The 17,791-nt window shown below is 44.3% G+C and overlaps 1 protein-coding gene across 1 annotated transcript in view; it reads right to left on the bottom strand.

Moving 5' to 3' along the window:
- Window positions 1-3,192: 3,192 nt before the first annotated feature.
- Window positions 3,193-17,791, bottom strand: part of LOC119405761 (Golgi-associated plant pathogenesis-related protein 1) — a 61,589-nt gene continuing 46,990 nt past the window's right edge. Inside the window, exons 3-5 of the mRNA XM_037672595.2 lie at window positions 15,595-16,020; window positions 10,674-10,803; window positions 3,193-5,578 (exon numbers count right to left, since the gene is read on the bottom strand). Coding sequence (XP_037528523.1) covers window positions 5,346-5,578; window positions 10,674-10,803; window positions 15,595-16,020 — 789 coding nt within the window. The 3' untranslated portion in view covers window positions 3,193-5,345. The remainder of the gene's footprint in view (window positions 5,579-10,673; window positions 10,804-15,594; window positions 16,021-17,791) is intronic.

Consider the following 17,791-nt stretch of genomic DNA (forward strand, 5'->3'; position numbering starts at 1 on the left):
ACATGCCATGTATGTACCCGTAATAATGAGAATGCTATAGGACAGTAAAGTTGCTTCTCGTTTTCAATAATTTACACACTGGTTTAGTGTCAGAAAAGTTGTGTTATAGATGTTTTTATTAGATAGAGAAAGCGCCTACTTTCTGAACTGTTGCACAAAGATACAAAGGCAGGTGCGTCTGCCTCAGCAGTGCTTTTTCGGGTTGCACACCTACAACAGTTCAGAGGACAACATAGCAGCACCCAGCGAGCCCTCGTTGGAAAGGTCTGTAGTCAGCAGCCTTCTCTAAACTCATCCTGCAATTCTTCATAGAATGAGACTGCTTCTACCAACTCACTTAATACTAAATGCTTGGCAGTTGCCAAGCATTAAGTATTTTACAGTGCCAGGTCGCAACTTCAACTTTACCTTGCAGAGTCACACTTTCATTGTCCCAGGAAAAGAAACTGTAGTCACACATCCCATATGCAGGTTTGGGACATTTCAACAACAAACGTTAATAATCCCCCCCCCCTCCCCTAAAAGAAAGTTTCATATCAATTCCTGAAGTATTAATGAAATGAACGAGGACAGCAGACCTCTACTTTTGCAGTGGCACATTTCGTTGGGGCAGAGGCAATCACACCCGTTTTTATGAGATGCACTTACTTTTAGAAATTCCATGGTGCAATTTATCATTCATCCTTCATTAGTTCTTATTGTATTTTTCTTTACCTGATTGTTATACTGTGCAAACACTCTGGTTTTCTTTCAACAAATAAATTGTTTGTGCCCCTTGGCTGCTTTTCATTGTTGTCTTCTTTTTTTTGCTAGAATCTGTTGATGAATCAAGTCACCTACGGCAGATTGGCCAAGATTCAGATGGAGCTGAAGAAATTGTTCCTTGCTAACTAGTAAAGAACTGCAATATCTGTGGAAGAATGTAAGGAATGAAAAATAACAAAGTATGAGATCAAATAGCCTTTAAACACTAAAAATTCTTCAATAGCTGAGCAGGCATTGCAACACTGTCCAAGAGCAAAGGCTCCCAGAGAAAGCATTTTAGGAATTGAAAATCACTGCAACTTACCTAAACATTCCTTTTAAATATTCTTTTCTTGCATATAGACACCAGCGATAAAATAGGGGAAAAAAAAATACCAGTTGTCTGATCTTCTCTACATAATGGGCTCACAGAGGTGAGGGATCCAGGTCAACCCTGTGCTCCCAAAATTAAAAAAAAAGGTGTGTGGCCTGTAAGCAGATAAAAATTATTTCCGTTTTCCTAGTTTTAAAAAACATTCTCCAATGAGTGAGCAGTAGGCATCAGTACTGTGCAAAATTAATTGTAACTGGATTAAAAAATTCTGTATGATTGCATGTGTCCTGAATCCAGCTGCAATTACATGTTGGAAATAGCAACTGGGCTACTCAAGCCAACTCTTGTCAAGTTATCTGCCATTTCGTTCATAATTATTCTCCTATGGCCTGAAACCCAGACAAGCCAGATTAAATTTAATTGAGAAGGCACTAAAAAACGGAATGCACATGAGATGTGAGAATCACTGTTTGCAGTAAGTGATGAATATAAGGATAAACAATATGTCGTATAACCGAGAGGGGTGAAAAACTTGACTTTTATAGAGCCGATATGAATGCCAAGAATTCTAAGGAAGAGAGCGATCAAGAGCGGGGGATTTTCCTTGACATGCTGAGGCACCTGCTGTAACCACAGTAGCATTACTAAACCTACTGAATGATCATGTAATATCCCATTTCAAATATTGTCAGAGAAATCTTCCACATTGCCAAGATATCATCAGAGGTTATCTGCAGGGGTTCTTGCACACCACCATTAAGTGGTATTTGAAACCTGCACATTTAAGGGCCCCACCAGATTTTGAACAATGACCACCCGAGTTGTATGAAATGGCAGCCAATGAACTCCAAAGGATAATGCACGCTAGCTGGGAAGTAAAAATGTTTGTTTACATTTTTGCTGTTGCTTCGTACTAAGGATGGGTGAATGAATATTTGAACGAATACTATAGTATTTGAACTGGCTTCGACACAAATTTAAATTATTCAAAATTTCGAAGTATCCGCAATGAACGAATAGACATATTTGAGTGCATGTAACCCCTTGAAAAGATCGTTTCACTGCAGTGTGGGGCTGTTAGGCCATGAAACCACCTTTCCAGGGGAAATCTACAATGCTGTGAAGCCACACTTCAAGGTTAAAATGTATACATATTACCTGTACCTCGTTCTTTTTTTTTTTTAGCCATTTTAAGAGGGCTTATATGCGCTAAGTATAGCCAATTTTAAAACTTGACATATTTTACCGCTTATAACTTCGGTCCTAACTATTCAAATGCTGCCACTATTCGAATTTGCTTCCACTTCACTTAAAACCAAAAAAAGTGACACTCGCACATGCATAGTTCCAATTCTTAAAAATATTATGCAAGTTAGTTGGGTCATGACAAAAATGCTCATTTTTCTTTATAATGAGATATATACTATTCGAACTATTTTGATTCAAAATTATTCTATGAAATCACTATTCGCTTCGAACGTCAAATTTACGATTCGCCCCTCCTTACTTCATACATAATTTAGAAGATTTCAGCACTAAGCAAACAAAATTTGCACGAGAGAGAGGGTGACCACACTTCCCAGTGCTACACATTGTTCTTATCCACACTTCTTTCTCTTTGCTTAACACCTTGCCAATCCTTCAAGCCTTTTTTTTTTACCCATTCACCATATTATTTTCTTTTCTTTCTTTACATTGTTCTGTCCTACAAGTATCTGCATTCTTTGCCCCTTACCTTGGGGACGATTTTCTTTTTTCAGAACAGCCATGAGTTTAAAAGCTGCCCGAGACCATCTCCAGTCCTACCTGCAAGCGCAACAAACCCCTCCATCTAGCGATTTTGAGCATCACCTACCCATCCCTCACTGTACTCTTCCTTGCCCATGGGGCAGAGGCAAAGGATCCTGCAAATAATAGCAGCTTTTGCCTGTACAAAGGTGAGTCATCATGTTTAAATGTTGGCTCTCAGCGGAGGCTTTCCTTGTTTGCCCACTGTTAGTCAATATACACATCTGCACCCTTCTGTGATATCTTTGTTTTACAGCTCTCTTGCGGCATGTAAATGTCACAGAGCCATCCTTCCTTTAAATGTACGGCAGAGACATGTCCAAAGAGACGCAACAAAACAACTTTATTGTTCAATAAACATGAAAAAAACAATACATCACTCTTTGGTCTTTGACCCAAGGCACAAATGCAAGCCATAATATTGTACATTGGGCATAGTGCATGCTTAAGCAAGGAATGTTGCGTACTACAAGCAAGCAAGATATACTTGCAATCACTTTAGTCAGGAATATACAACGATCATGTGGTTATGAGGCAGCTAGCCCACAAATATCTCACCTCTTTATCTTAATGGATTTTAAATGCCCTGTAGTACTTCAGCAGTGTTTATCATGAGCGTAAAGGAAAGCCCACCTTTCACATGCAGAAGCTTGAAGTACATGGATAGCTATGCAAAGCTTTTTTATAGGGGCCCTGTATTTGGTATGAAAGCAATAACAATGGCGAAACATATCAGAGCCTTTATGTTAATTAGTATTTGTCTATTTCTCAACAAGTGTGCTGCCGTTGAAGTGATTACGACCAGTCAACTAGTTCACCAATAACTCCTTAGCAGGAACCACTGACTTCATCTCGAACAAAGAGGGTGTTTTGACAATTTTGTGGCTTTTACGACAGACTCCGTAAACTCTAATTTTGTCAAACATGCTGAGCGGCTAAAATAGGTGTAACCATGTTAGTGCCATAGGAAATGTGAGCATTAAGCAGCAATTAGGAGGGATGCATTTATAAACGCCGACATTTGCATCCCATGACATTAGTCACATAATACCAACAAATATGAATAAGTAAACCATTTTTCCAAATTGTGTTCAACAATGGGAATTGTTTGGGGGGCTTGTTTCTTTGTTAGACAATGGCAAACATGTCAGGGAACTCATTACCAGAGAGGCTGGGCGGCCAGATTTTCTGAGGAATTTTTGTGGCATTATTGAAATTTAAATTACAGCTACATTGTGCGTGTCATAAGAGACTACACACTGCATTTTCCCTGCTTTTTGCACTGTTCATAAACAGAGATCACATTACTGAAAGAACTGTGCTCAGTCAATTACAATTTGCATGTAGCTATTTACTCACATGAAACAGTGATGCCAACACATAGGAATGTTCAAGAAAAACTGTCGGTATGCCTTCATTCACTGGCAATAGTGTTTTCTAGGATTTTAATGAAGCTATGTTACAATATGCTGTAATACTGGTCACGATTCCTTGCTTAGTTGTATTCAATGTCAGTACTTAAATTCCTAAAATGCTATATTTGGCACAAACGCATTTGGTTTCAGAAAGAGCACAGGAAACTGGAATAGCCTGACACATTCAGGAGGAAGCCGTAACGTTTTGGAAGCATGGTGCAGAATTTGTACCTAAAAATGAAAAATGCTCTGGAGCCCTTTGTAGTAATCACTTCTCATTAACTTCCAGTTTTGTGTATATTACTTAGTGGAATAAAATAAAGCAGTAAAACGATATCTCATAGGCTCCAGTCTCATATACCTCTCTCTGCATTCTTTCTTTGCAAGGTATATGCTGTCTCTTGGGCAGAGGTAACATTTCAAATGTGAATAGTGCCTAAATTCACATATGAAAAGCTTTTCAAGAGCTTACATGTGCTAGAACAAGTGAACGATACATTTCACAAAATATACATGTTTGAAATAGTACCTAGTTTAGAAATCTGTGGCTGAAGATAAATGCCCGAGTTACTTTTACTTTACAACATATCAGTGCCTACTTACATCTGCTGCCACAGGCGTGGCCCACTTTGTTCCCTTCATTTAAGCGACTTTCACACTAGCTTGGACAAACTGTGGTCAATCTTTGTGCCCTAAAGACGTGTCTTTCACTGCTTCAGCAGCCCTAGCTACATCAGCAGGCGATATCATATGTTGTTGTAAATGTATGTTTGCATGGTCTTCTCCAGCGCTTATGCTCTTTCTCTTCATTCTTGGACAAAAATGTTGAGTAGCCACAACAGCCATGAGCAATTGTGCTCAATGCTAATAGTGCGTTGACGAAGAAGGCTCTTCCTAATTATGAAGGTAATACTGTGCAAGAAGCATTTTTTGGTAAAACAAACTTCTGAACTAGGAAATGCAGAGGCTTTCCAATAGCCAACATCGCCAGTAAAAAGCTTGTATATATATACAGTTTTCACAAAGCTACCACATGCCATGTTTCATCAGCAATGGTGCCACGCTCACTTCTTGGGTGGTGGCACATTCTGGGCAAAGGAGCCGATGAGATTTCCAGCAGGGTTGTAGTTAGCCACAACAATCAGCTTGCCGGTAGCCGTACGTGCACGGGCCGAGCCCAGCTCCGTGCTGGCCTTCCAGATGACTTGCGTGAAATGACCGGAACCGAGGCTGCGTGGCTCGCAGCCAAACTGGTGCTGCTTGATCTCACTGTACCATGAATCGACAGCTTCTTGTCCTGCAAGCAAAACAGCAAGTATGGCATTCAAGCATATGTAACTTACTGATACAGTCACAAAGGGCTCAGAATTACTGCAATCTTTTTGTTTTTGTTTTTTTGTGCCCGTGCCTAAAGTTCAAGAGGGCAGCATTGTTGGCATTGCTTTCACCCTGTGCTGTGGCTAGTCAAAGTAGGTATCCTGAAAAAACTGAATTCTGATTTCTTAATTTAGGCAAATGATGGAAACAATAATTAGTGAAAGTAGCCTTAAGGAATTCTCAGAAAACAAAACTGTGCCAGTCCCTTATGTCCTCCTCGCGTCTCACATTATTTTTCAATTTGGGAGCAATTTCAAAAAAAGTTCAGCAGCACATGATTACAAAGCAGACTGCCACACCCAACTCTCTCTCCTTTATGCAACAAGATGGCGAGATGGGCTAGTTGGTGAACATTCATGTTTAAAGCAAAAGCTTTTTAAGAGCACATGAAACAAGGACAGAAGAACTAAGATTTTGACAGGATGGTGCTTAACTCACAACTGAATTTTTATTGAACAGAATCACATTTGAAAGCACGAGAGAACCAATTACACATGCGTAGTCAAACAAGAGGCCTAACTGCCTTCTGAACCAGGACAATGATAACAGCATAATGACACTAACAATCTTTACTTATCAAGAAAGTCAATCTCTTTATCATGTAAAGTGATGGATGGATGGCCAACACAATCACGGCCCCTTTTTCTAATATGAAACGCCTCTACTATTTTACGTGTAGCCTGATCCTTATGCCTAAACAGTGTCTCGGTTTCATGCAACACAGGATGACATCCGCATTTATGGCAATGCATTGCAAGATGCGAATGGGCTGAAGCTTTCAAGGAAGCGTGGTGTTCAATAAGACGTTCATTCACGCACCTACCAGATTGACTAATGTATACCTTGCCGCATGAAATCGGAATCGTATAAACAACTTTCAAGACACACTCCACATAGTGGTTCTGTTTTCGATGTTTCACAGGACAGACACTTAACTCCTTCGGTTTGTTAACTCTAGGGCACAAGCGTGCCAACTTGTTTCTCGCTGTGAATTTCACATCCACGCTATATCTGTTCCCTATATGCTTTAAGTTGCGTGCCAACCCGTGAACGTAGGGAATGAAAGCCGTCCTGCAATTTTTTGAAGTGGCTTCTTGCGCTGTGTGTCCCCTTTCCCCCTTCTTGACTTCTTTGATTAAAGTGTGGCACACTGAACTCATCAACTGCTGGGGGTAGCCAGATTCCTGGAATTTCACTTCTTGGCTTTTGAAACTCTTGCTTACGAGATGCACACACGATTTTTGCAAGGCTACCATGAAACATGCTTTCACAATGCCCCTCTTGACTAATTTCGAATGCCCGGACCTGTAGTCTAGCACTGGTTTGACACTGGGTGATAACTCCAGCAAACATGATCATTATGAAAAACCAGCCGTAAATCTAGAAATTTCAGTTCTTGGTTCGAGGGCAGCCCTTTATGCCAGGGCCAGGATGGTTGCGGAAAAAAAGATTTCAGTTTGACATGCCAAATCCGCTATATAATTGTGAGGCACATAGTGGGTGGCTCTGGATTACTATTGACCACACATTCTCCTTGCACTCAATTAGAGCAAGGTGCACAAGATGGTTCTGCATTCTACATTCCCAGGAATGTGGCCACCACAGCCAAGATCAAACCCATGACCTTATGCTCAACAGCTCAATGTCATAATCAGAGAGTTACTGTGGCAGGTTACGAGTGTGAGTATAATGTATGATAGGTTACAAGGGTGAGCTGCACACAAAGCCACACTTAAAAGAAACACTAATGCTAATATTATGAACACGTGGTTGAAAAAAGGGTTTCAGTACACTTCATTCAGAATTGAAAGCAATCTATTCATAGCAGACCAAGTCGTTCTCACATTCTCACTTAGCAGTGTTGCACAGGCATAATGGACACATCAAAACAAATGCAACTAGGTTCCTTGGATGTCGAAGCAGGCTGTGGTGGGGGTTTACAAAAATGAGATTTAGAATTTACTTTAAATTCTGATCATGTTAAGAAAAACGTCTTCGATGTTTTCACTACTTTTTGACTAGAGTCTCAGCATTATTCCATGAGCTTAGAACACATATGCGTGAAAAGTAAGGCAACATGGTCAGCAAGGTTTGGTTTAGCTATGGCTCATTAGTCAACACGTTGAAAAGTTCATTGCAGCTGCATCAAAAAACAAAATGAGCAAGCACTGATGGAGGGGTGCAGTTATAACAGCTTGAAAAATGAACCACTGACTAGCGATTTGTCAGCATTGCGCTTTTGCTGACAAAAGCACAATTTTGACTGATTATGCAACGGCAAGTGCACGTTTTGTTTCTGAACTGTTATAAGTTATAAACCGAAAGTTCTGCTGCCTCGTTTTCAGCAGTGTTTCATTTTACCCGGAGCAGTGATTTCTCCACACACCCTTGTTTTTCTGAGGGCATCCCTTTAAGTAAAAATGTTTTTTTCTTACACATGACGAGAAACTTCATTTGGTAGCACCAGGTGGACTACGAGAAGAGACACATTGCCCATAGCCTTCTTGTGGTGGAAGAAACTTAGACTTTCACACAAAACAAAGCTATGAAAAATACAACAACAATCTGGGTTTCTAATCACCAGGGCTCAACTATAGGAACTTCCCACACCTGCCCCCTGGGCCTGGTGTCCTGCGCTGATTGGTTGGCTTTCCGAAAGAATGCAAGCAATTTTAGGGAGCCCCTGGTGCAGTTCTGCCGCCTATTTTTAGAAGTGCAGTAAACCGGGCTAGTTTGTATTCATTCATTATGTAACAGCGCGAAAAGAACAGGAAAGCTTTCGAAGGCACACATACAACAGGACACAGCACTGACTATCAGCTGAAAATTTTTATTCCGGAAACGGGTTTATAAGGGGTAGGCTGAACCAGCGCGCCTGCACACACTTAATCACGACACACAAAATATTTTTAACTTAAAAGATTATAACTGAATCCCACGTATAAGTCCCTTAGTTGATTGGAAGTATAAAAGTGCAATTTCGCTGTAATGGAGGGTGATAGACGGCCGGCTGATGCACTTGTCTTCATTCTTTTTTATGTAGAAAGCTTCCATTATTTCTCTCGATAGCGTGTCTTTGTGCTTGTATGTAACAGTGGCTTGGTCAAAAAGGGGTTGACATGCACTGTCTTCACAATTCCTACAGTGCGCCGCCAAATGGGAGCATGCAGCACTTCTTTTCAGGTTACACCTGTGCTCACTTAATCTTTTGTTGAGGCACCGCCCTGCCTGGCATATATACACTTGTCCACATGAGCTAGGTATCTGGTATACAACCGCGCATGCACAGTCGACAAACCTTCGTTCATGTCTTGTCATGCGTGCTGACTGGTAAGGAGGGCCTTTTGGCCCTCCTTTCTATACTTGCACAAATTGCACCCAACTTGTTTTGCGCTGAAAAAACCACCTTCGTTGCATACCTGCTTCCCATTTTCTCTAGCCTGTACGACAGGGCATGAACATATGGAATAGAAGCGGTATTCCTAGACTTTTCGTCCTCACTATCCTTTTTCATGTCATCTTTCTCTCCTTTCTTCGACCATTTAAGTAGCTTTTGAGCTTGTGTGCGCACCAACGAAGTGGGGTAACCAGCTTCCTCCAATCTCTTGACCTGTTCGGTAACACACTTTGACAAAGTCTTGCGTGCACACGATGGAAATAATGGCTATCGAGAGAAACAACGGAAGCTTTCTACATAAAAAAGAATGAAGACAAGAGCATCAGCCAGCCGTCTATCACCCTCCATCACAGCGAAATTGCACTTTTAGACTTCCAATGAACTAAGGGGCTTACACGTGGGATTCAGTTATAATCTTTTAATTTTATAAATTTTTTTGCATTATGTGTGTCGCGATTAAAGGGGTCATGAACCACTTTTCCAAGTAATGATCTAATGACCTTAGTATCGGAGTTTACTGCCTCCCGAATCGGTTGCCGCAAAAATTTCTCGAATCCGTCAAGAATCAGCGGAGTTACGGGGGTTTGGCGTACGCTCTCAGTGCTTTTTCTCTTTTCTCGTGCCGACGAGCGCACTGGAAGCTAGACAGGGAGGGATGGCACGGGGGTAAGAAGTTACATCAGCGCACGTCATGAAACGCGATCGCTCTCCCGCTGTGATTCGCACGCGCGAGTGCGGCTACCATGTAAAGTTAGCAGACTGAGGAGTGCAGCATGGGCAAGTGGCGACACTCCGTGGCAAGTAGCGCATCTCATCAGGCTATCGGCCAATAAGCATGCTATGTCTCCGCGACGTCAACGTGCAGATGCCCCGCCCACCAATGAGAGTGAGAACCGGCGCCTGAGGAAACGGCAACTTCGCGCTCCGCTTGTGGCCTTTACGCAGCGCGCACGACTGTAATATTTTGCAGAGTAGTTCATAGCCGTGTCAGCTTTCCACAGGTTGTGTTTTTTCAACAAGCCCAAGGGGTGCTTCATGACCCCTTTAAATGTGCGCAGGCGCGTTGCTTCAGCCTACCCCTTATAAACCCGTTCCCGGAATAAAAATTTTCAGTGGATAGCCAGCGCTGTGTCCTGTCATATGTGTGCCTTCGAAAGTTTTCCTGTTCTTTTTGCGCTGTTACATAACGAATATTTCTAGAGTATTTTTGAAGGTGGTGCCATCACATCTAGAAATGTTAATACCCTAATAGCAACACACAAGTGGCACTTCAGGGACTTATGGGCCATAGAAGCCAAAGCAGGATAAAAAAAAACTGCTTCTCAAAAGCAGGACATGGTCTGCCTAAATTGGGATATATAGCCACTTTTATCACATGATTTCATCTGTTCATTTCCTTTGGGTGAATTTCGCCATGAAAAGCCCATTCAGCAACTTCGGCAGGCACATGGAAATTCTAAGAAAGTGTTTCTACTAGAGTTCCTGTTATTTCCTAAACAAGCAGTTTTGACATTCTCACAATTTTCACAGTACTATATAACAAATGCAGGGTGTTAAAAAGCTAATGTTACACAAAGGAAAGCATGTTGTTTTCAAAATAAAGTAACTGCATGCACACCTGTCACCTCCTTGGTGGGGTCTGATGACCAGGCCATGTAAATGTTCTCGCCATACTTGTTGTTCGGTCGGTGGCAAAATGTGTCCTTCTTGGCTAATGTATCAGCCCATTCTTGGGCGAACCGGCAAAGCTGTAAAGGAAAAAAACGATGGTTATATTACTCCTAGTGTATTCCAACTGTAACACCAGAATGCAGGTTTTTCTCTCTGATGAGTCAACAAATGTATCAAAAGTGAGAAACTGTATACCCCAAACAATGTACATTGCCAACTAATTTGATAGTATTTGCTCCAATTTTACATATCCCTAAATCGAACATGCACCCATATTTTATCAGCCCGAAGCAGAAATTAACATAAAAATGACACTACAGCACGTAAACTATGTAGAAATCGCACGCACAATCAATTTTACAGCACAGCTGTTATGCTCGAGGTTTGCCGTGTGTCGTAGATAGAAAATTATCATCATCATGAATCGGCACGCGCTCTCTTCACCCTCGTCTGCTTCGCTGCCAGAACATGTGCACCGATTTGTCCGGCGTAGAATGCAATAACCCTGATGGGTGAGAGAACGACTACAGAGAGAGAGAAAGAGCGATAGAAAGAAATAGAAGTTCTTGGCGAAAAAAATTTTTTTGGTGAGGCGAGATTTGAACCCGCGTACCCACAATCCGAAGGCAAGTGTCATAACCACTCTTATCCAGGCACGCTAGCAGAGCATAGCATAGCCTTGTGTAGTATAGTATAGTATAGCAAGGGGGTGGGGAAGAGAACTGAGGGTGAGGAGGAGAGATGTGAGGGCGGAAGAGGGAAGAACTGGTACAGAGAGAGAAAGAAAAAGAGAAAATGATAGAAGGCAAGAGAACGATTACAGAGAGAGAGAGAGAGAGAGAAAGGAAGAAAGAAAGGGAAGAAACAGAGAAAAAGATAGAGAGAGAAAAAAGACAAAAAAAAGCTAGAACAAAAAAGAGAGCAAGCATATCCATGTCTAGTATAGTATGGCAAGGGGTGGGAAAGAGAGGTTAGAGGGCACCTAGCCAGCCAAGCCAGGACCAGCGAGGTGCCCACCGGCTCTACTGTGATCCAGCCTTGCACGACGTAGTGCAAGCTGCACTAATTTTCAGCGGCGAAGCTATCCCTAAAACCATGCTCGTTGATCGAAAACCTCGCCTAGCTATGACGTCACCTAGCATCGCCATGGCAACCAGGCCAACTGCGCATCGCCCGCGACCTTCGCCAAGGTCCGCCCACCTGCCTAGTCACTGCGCACGACCGTTCCGCCTCAGGGGCGTAGCCAAGGGGGGGGGGGGGGTTCAACCCCCCCCCCCCCCGAAATTTTTCAGTTTTGCTTGCGTATATAGGCACGCACACATACAAACGCACGCACGAACATACATAAAGTATGGTTGAACCCCCCCCCGAAAAAAATTTCTGGCTACGCCCCTGTTCCGCCTGGTTCCGCCGCGCTAAATGGCGCTACACCGGCAGTTGTCATGTCGAGAGCATGTGCTGCGCCTTTGCTTCGCCATGGGTAGAGCTCGAACTCCAGAAGAAGAAGCCGCGTATAAAGAAGCTGGAATATGCTCGGAGACGTTGAGCCGAAGAGGCTGCTGCCAAGCGTCGCACGCAAGGGGAAGAGCCAAGATATGCCGCTCGACAAAGAGAATTCCCTCCCCCACCCCCCTCGAAATTTTCCTGCGCGCACACAAAAAACACACGCACGAACATACATAAACAGTGGTCAGATTCACCCCCTGAAAAAATTTTTTCGCTACGCCCCAGGCAGTTACTACACTAGACAAATTTCTCTTCCCCACTCTTTTCCTATCACAGGACATCGCAAACTGGATCGTTGCGCAGTCGTACTGAAGTCCGGAACGCTGAAAACGCATGACGCGACTTGTTGCTGCTAGCTGGACAAGTAAAACAACTCGTTTGAAAGTGCATTCGTAATCATACTGAGAGCAGTATGCTGTTGATGCTTGAACTCGCTCCATGCTCGCTCCTCTTATGACGTCATGGCCGTCTTATGATGACAATGGCTATGATACTGAAAAGGCAACACAGTTTCGGTTTTCGTTTCGCATCGGATCGATAGATAAGCTTTAATGAAATTCCCGGAGATGTTAGCCTGGTTTAACGCCTGGCTTACTACTCCAGGTGTCGGGTGAGAAGGGGAGGAGCGCACTAATTATAACGGAATATTGTAAGCCGCCGTCGAAATGAGCAATTTGATGCACTCAATGTTCCCCAAGCACCGCGAAATTGGAACCATTAATAACGCGGCGACATATTTAATGTTAATAAGATCAATAAGCTATGACAGACTACCGATATGCGATGACGAGGAGAATAAATGCAGTGATAGTGCGAGCAGGCCGAGCGAGAAAGATGCGAGAAAGCGATCAGTGCTATCTGTCGCATAAACCATGAAATAACAAAAGCAACCACCGCCGCATCTATCACCATCCGGTACGTAATCCGTTGTTCCGTGCATGGGCGCTGCGTGCATCCTCGTCACATTAAAGCTAGGGCCATGACTAGGGCGACTAGATGTTTTAAAGTGATAGCGTTAGAGCGCACGCTCGAAGAAAAACTCGTCTCGATCAAAATTAGGAGGAAATCACCGCTTTTTCACTGAATTTTTTCCGGGAAAACTTCGTTAAATCGGGTTAGTGACAACTGTAACACACACACAAACACACACACACACACAAAGACGCGCGCGCGCATATATGTATATTATATATATATATATATATATATATATATCACACGCACGAACAAACATACAGAGGTTTACCGACAATGTGAAGAAAGACAAGAAAAACATACTGAAGAACGTTCCTATGTTATAGTAAAATCACGGTACGCTTTTCCTAATAATCGAATATTTGATACCGCCAAAACACGAACTGTCACTCGCATATGCGCTAATCACGGTGCGGGTCTCGGAGGCATAGATTTCCCGTTTGCCCGGGGGTGGCCACTTGGGGGTGGCGATCTAGACGGCTTCGCCAAGGAGGAAGGAGGGTGCATTGTGCATTGGAGGAGGTTCACAAAAAGTCTGTCGTTCTTGTGATCATAATTTGAAAGTTAATTCATGCACGGTCCATTCCAGCAGTGTAATCCAACAATACCGTTCTAGAGAGAAATTTGGTATGATGCCGGCGGGGGGCATAGGCGTGCGAAAAGGGGGGGGGGGGGAGGAGGGAGGCAGGGGGGGGCGCAAAGTCAGCCCCATACATCACGCTTGTTTGTGCTTATTTGTGGTTCACACTGAAACGCAAAATGATCATATTTCTCACAGCGAAGCTGTTCTAGCTCGGCGTAAAATGTCTGTCGTGACCCAAAACTATCATAACCATGAACCGGCACGCGCTCTCTACGTTCTCTTCTTCCTCGCTCCCAGAACACGTGCGCCGGTTTCTCCGGCGTTGCCTGTTATAACCCAGATGGGTGAGAGAACGAGTACAGAGAGAGAGAGAGAGAAAAAAAAAAAGAGAAAGAAACAAGACGCAGAAAGGAAGAAAGATATAGAGAAAGAGAGAAACTCTTTGTCACATCCTTGTCTGCGTCCTCGTCTTTTTATTGCGCTGTAAGCTGGTCGAAAATGAAGAGAGAAACTCTTGATGAAAAAAAATTCACGAGGAGCGATTCGCACCCGCGTACCCTCGCTCCGAAGGCGAGCGTCCTAACCATTCGGCTATCCAGGCACGCTAGCAGAGCATAGCATAGCCTTGTATAGTATAGTGTAGCAAGGGGATGGGGAAGAGAAATGACCGTAAGGAGGAGATATGTGATGGTGAGGAGGAGGGGAGAGAGTAAAGCATGAGAAATAGGACGAAGAATAGAAGGATGAAACAGATAAATAGAGAAAGAAATGCAGAAAGAGAAAAAAGAGAGAAGATCAACGAAAGAGAGAGAAAGAATTTCTCTCTTTTCGGAAACGACGTGATTCCCGCGATATAATGAAATGACCGCAACAAACCAAGCAGGATTGCAGCACTGTACCTATATTGCTTTTTGCAGTGTTGCTGTGAAGACGTTGATGCTGGACAAGCAGCATGCAAGCAACCGAACAACGCAGCAGACGCAATGGTTTCGGAATCCGATCGCACGAATCCCGGATGGAGAGCAGCGCGGCATTCGGCGTCTGTTTTGCGAAAATCTGAAACATTACTCATTTTATTTGCCTACCGATGCATGCATGTATATGCAAGTTAATAATAATAACGTCCGACTTTTTAAATGACAAAAGCATAGTATGATTATGAGGCACGCCGTAGTGGAGGGCTACGGACATTTTAACCATAGATCTGGTGTTCATCGCGGGGTACACGGTGCTGTAGCATTTAGCCTCCATCGCAATGCGACCGCCGCAGGTGTATGCAAATTGCAACGACGACAAAATGACCTGTTATTGCAGCTATCGACTAGAAAAAAACAAAACAAGAAACAGACATTGTTCCTCTCGAAAGATGTGCAGCATTTTTCAGCGCCATATCAGGGTATGCACAATGGCACGAACATTCGTAGTTTTTATCCGCCGTACAGATTGCAGCAAACGTTCACCAATTTTTAATTAAGTTAACAAGCACATATGTTAACAAGCACCGATGTGTCACGCCCGAAAAGGCAAGCATGAACATACCTTACGCTATACGAACACGAATACTCGCTGTCACAACATTTGAGTTATGACAACGCCGGCAGCGGGAAGGGACGCTACGTGATGTTGATCGCTTGAACGAGCTTCCGAATCTTGCGATTACGCGCACTCATAGGCGCGTGCACGGAAGCCCCCCCCCCCCCCCCCTTTCTTCCACGTCTTCCCCCCAACGCCTCTGGGCACGCATATACGGCATAACATTTCAGGGCCATGCAAGGCTCACGGTCTCCGCGGTGGGTAGCCTTACCTCATCACTGTGTTTGAGCGGCGAGACACCATGGATGGCCCTGTAATGATTATGCCACTTAAGGCAGTCTTGGCGGAATTCCTTATCACTGAGGGGCTTGGCTGGTGCCTTCCGTTCGCCGATGGGCTTGACCACCGCCTGTCGATCTTTTGGAGTCTCTTCGACAGTTGTCCTGCTCTTGTCCTTCTTGCCGCTCAGGAAACCGAAGATACCTTTCTTAGACTTTTCGTGAACTTGAGGGCCGCCGTCGTCGGAGACAATGTCCTCGATCACCTCCTCAGTGCCGTCCGCGTTCTTTTTGATCGTGCGCGTCACCACGGTCCTTTTCACTTGGCCCGTCTCGAAGATGTCGCTCGGGTAACCCGACGATGTCTCGGACACCTGCACGATGCGCTGAGTCCTAGTGGTGGTGGTGGTCACCACGCCCTGTTAACACAAAACAGACAGATAAGCTTGAGACGATCGGCTTAAAGAAAATACAATATTTGATTCGCATTATTTAGAATATGGAAACAGGCGTTTTTGGCCGTGCTCAACTGGCTCAAAAACATAGGCGTCCGCAGGGTTCCCCTTCGCAAGGGGGGGAGGGGGCGAAGGTTCATCGCGGCGCCCCCCCCCCCCTAGTAAATCAATGTATGGGGCAGACTTTGCGCCCACCTCTTCTTAGGAAATTAGGGGGGGGGGGGGGGGCTTGCCCCCTCCCCCCCTTCCCCTCTGCGCACGCCTATGCTCAACCATAGCAGCACGACGACTAATTTCCATGCTGTGACCCGTTCGGTAGCGCCGAGAAGCCCACTATATGCTCGCAGTGAAAGTATCAATCATAGCGGTTTTTACGATGCAATAATACTGAAAAAAATTGTCGCGTTGATGATTCAATGTCTTTTTCAATGAAAAGCGGGAAATGCGGCATTTTACCTCAGTGAGTGCGAAATCGCAGCACGTAACCAAACGAGACGATAAGGTATATTATGCACATCATTACGTTCGCATATCGTTGGTCAAGTAATAATTGTTATTAATTTAATTAATAATAATATTATGAGACGACGCCCAGTTCAGTATTCGAAAGGCTATATTTCTATGTCCAAAGCGGCGCAGCCCGCGTGACAGACGAAGATGATGATTACAATGGTTTCTGTACAGATGAAGATGAACTATATAGTCAGCGCTCACACTATTTTCCCCCTTCGCGAAAGCGGGCAGCAGGTTAAGGGTAGGAACGCCGAATATATGGTTTCAGGCGAGAGACATGAGCGATCTCGGTGCTGCGGCGACGACGATCAGTAGCCGCGCTGGCTGGAGCGACGCGATAGTTCACGGCAGATGTCCTTTCCAGCACGGTGTATGGACCGAGATATCTATGAAGAAATTTTTCACAGAGCCCAGGGGTACGAACAGGTGTCCACAGGAGGACTTCGTCGCCTGGACGGAACGAAACAACTCGACGTTTCGCGTCCAAACGGACTTTCCTCTTGTCCTGAATGGTAGCAGTGTTGGCGCGGGCAATTTCACGGCAGCGGGCGACGCGAGCAGCGAACTCTTCTGGAAGGGACGAAGATGGAACAGAGGGCGTGGATAAAAATGTGGTGTCCAGAACAAAAGTCGGTTCACGGCCAAACACGAGGAAAAACGGGCTGTAATTCGTCGTGCGTTGTATGGCAGTATTATATGCAAACGTGACGAAAGGGGAGTACAGTGTCCCAGTTTTTGTGATCTGGCTGAACATACATGGATATCATGTCGGACAAAGTTCGGTGAAAACGCTCTGTAAGACCATTTGTTTGCGGATGATATGCTGATGTGGTCTTATGTACGGTGTTAGAGGACTGGAGGACTTCAGCAAGAACATGGGAAAGAAATGTCTTGCCACGGTCACTAAGGAGAACACGAGGTGCACCGTGGCGCAAAATAATGGCGCGCAGGACAAAATCGGCTACTTCCGAGGTAGCACCAGAGGGAAGAGCTGCCGTCTCCGCGTAGGCGAGTTAGGTGGTCCACGGCAGTAACAATCCAGCGGTGTCCGGCTGGCGTAAGCGGGAGGGGTCCGTATAAGTCGATGCCCACGAATTCAAAGGGAGCGGACGGGCACGGCAGAGGTTGTAAAGGGCCTGCGGGAAGAGATGTGGTACGTTTTCGGTGTTGGCATGACGCGCAGGAACCGACGTACTTCGCCACACTTGTTGAGAGGCCAGGC

Source organism: Rhipicephalus sanguineus, chromosome 1 (assembly GCF_013339695.2).
Source record: "Rhipicephalus sanguineus isolate Rsan-2018 chromosome 1, BIME_Rsan_1.4, whole genome shotgun sequence".
Classification (NCBI taxonomy): Eukaryota; Metazoa; Arthropoda; class Arachnida; order Ixodida; family Ixodidae; genus Rhipicephalus; species Rhipicephalus sanguineus.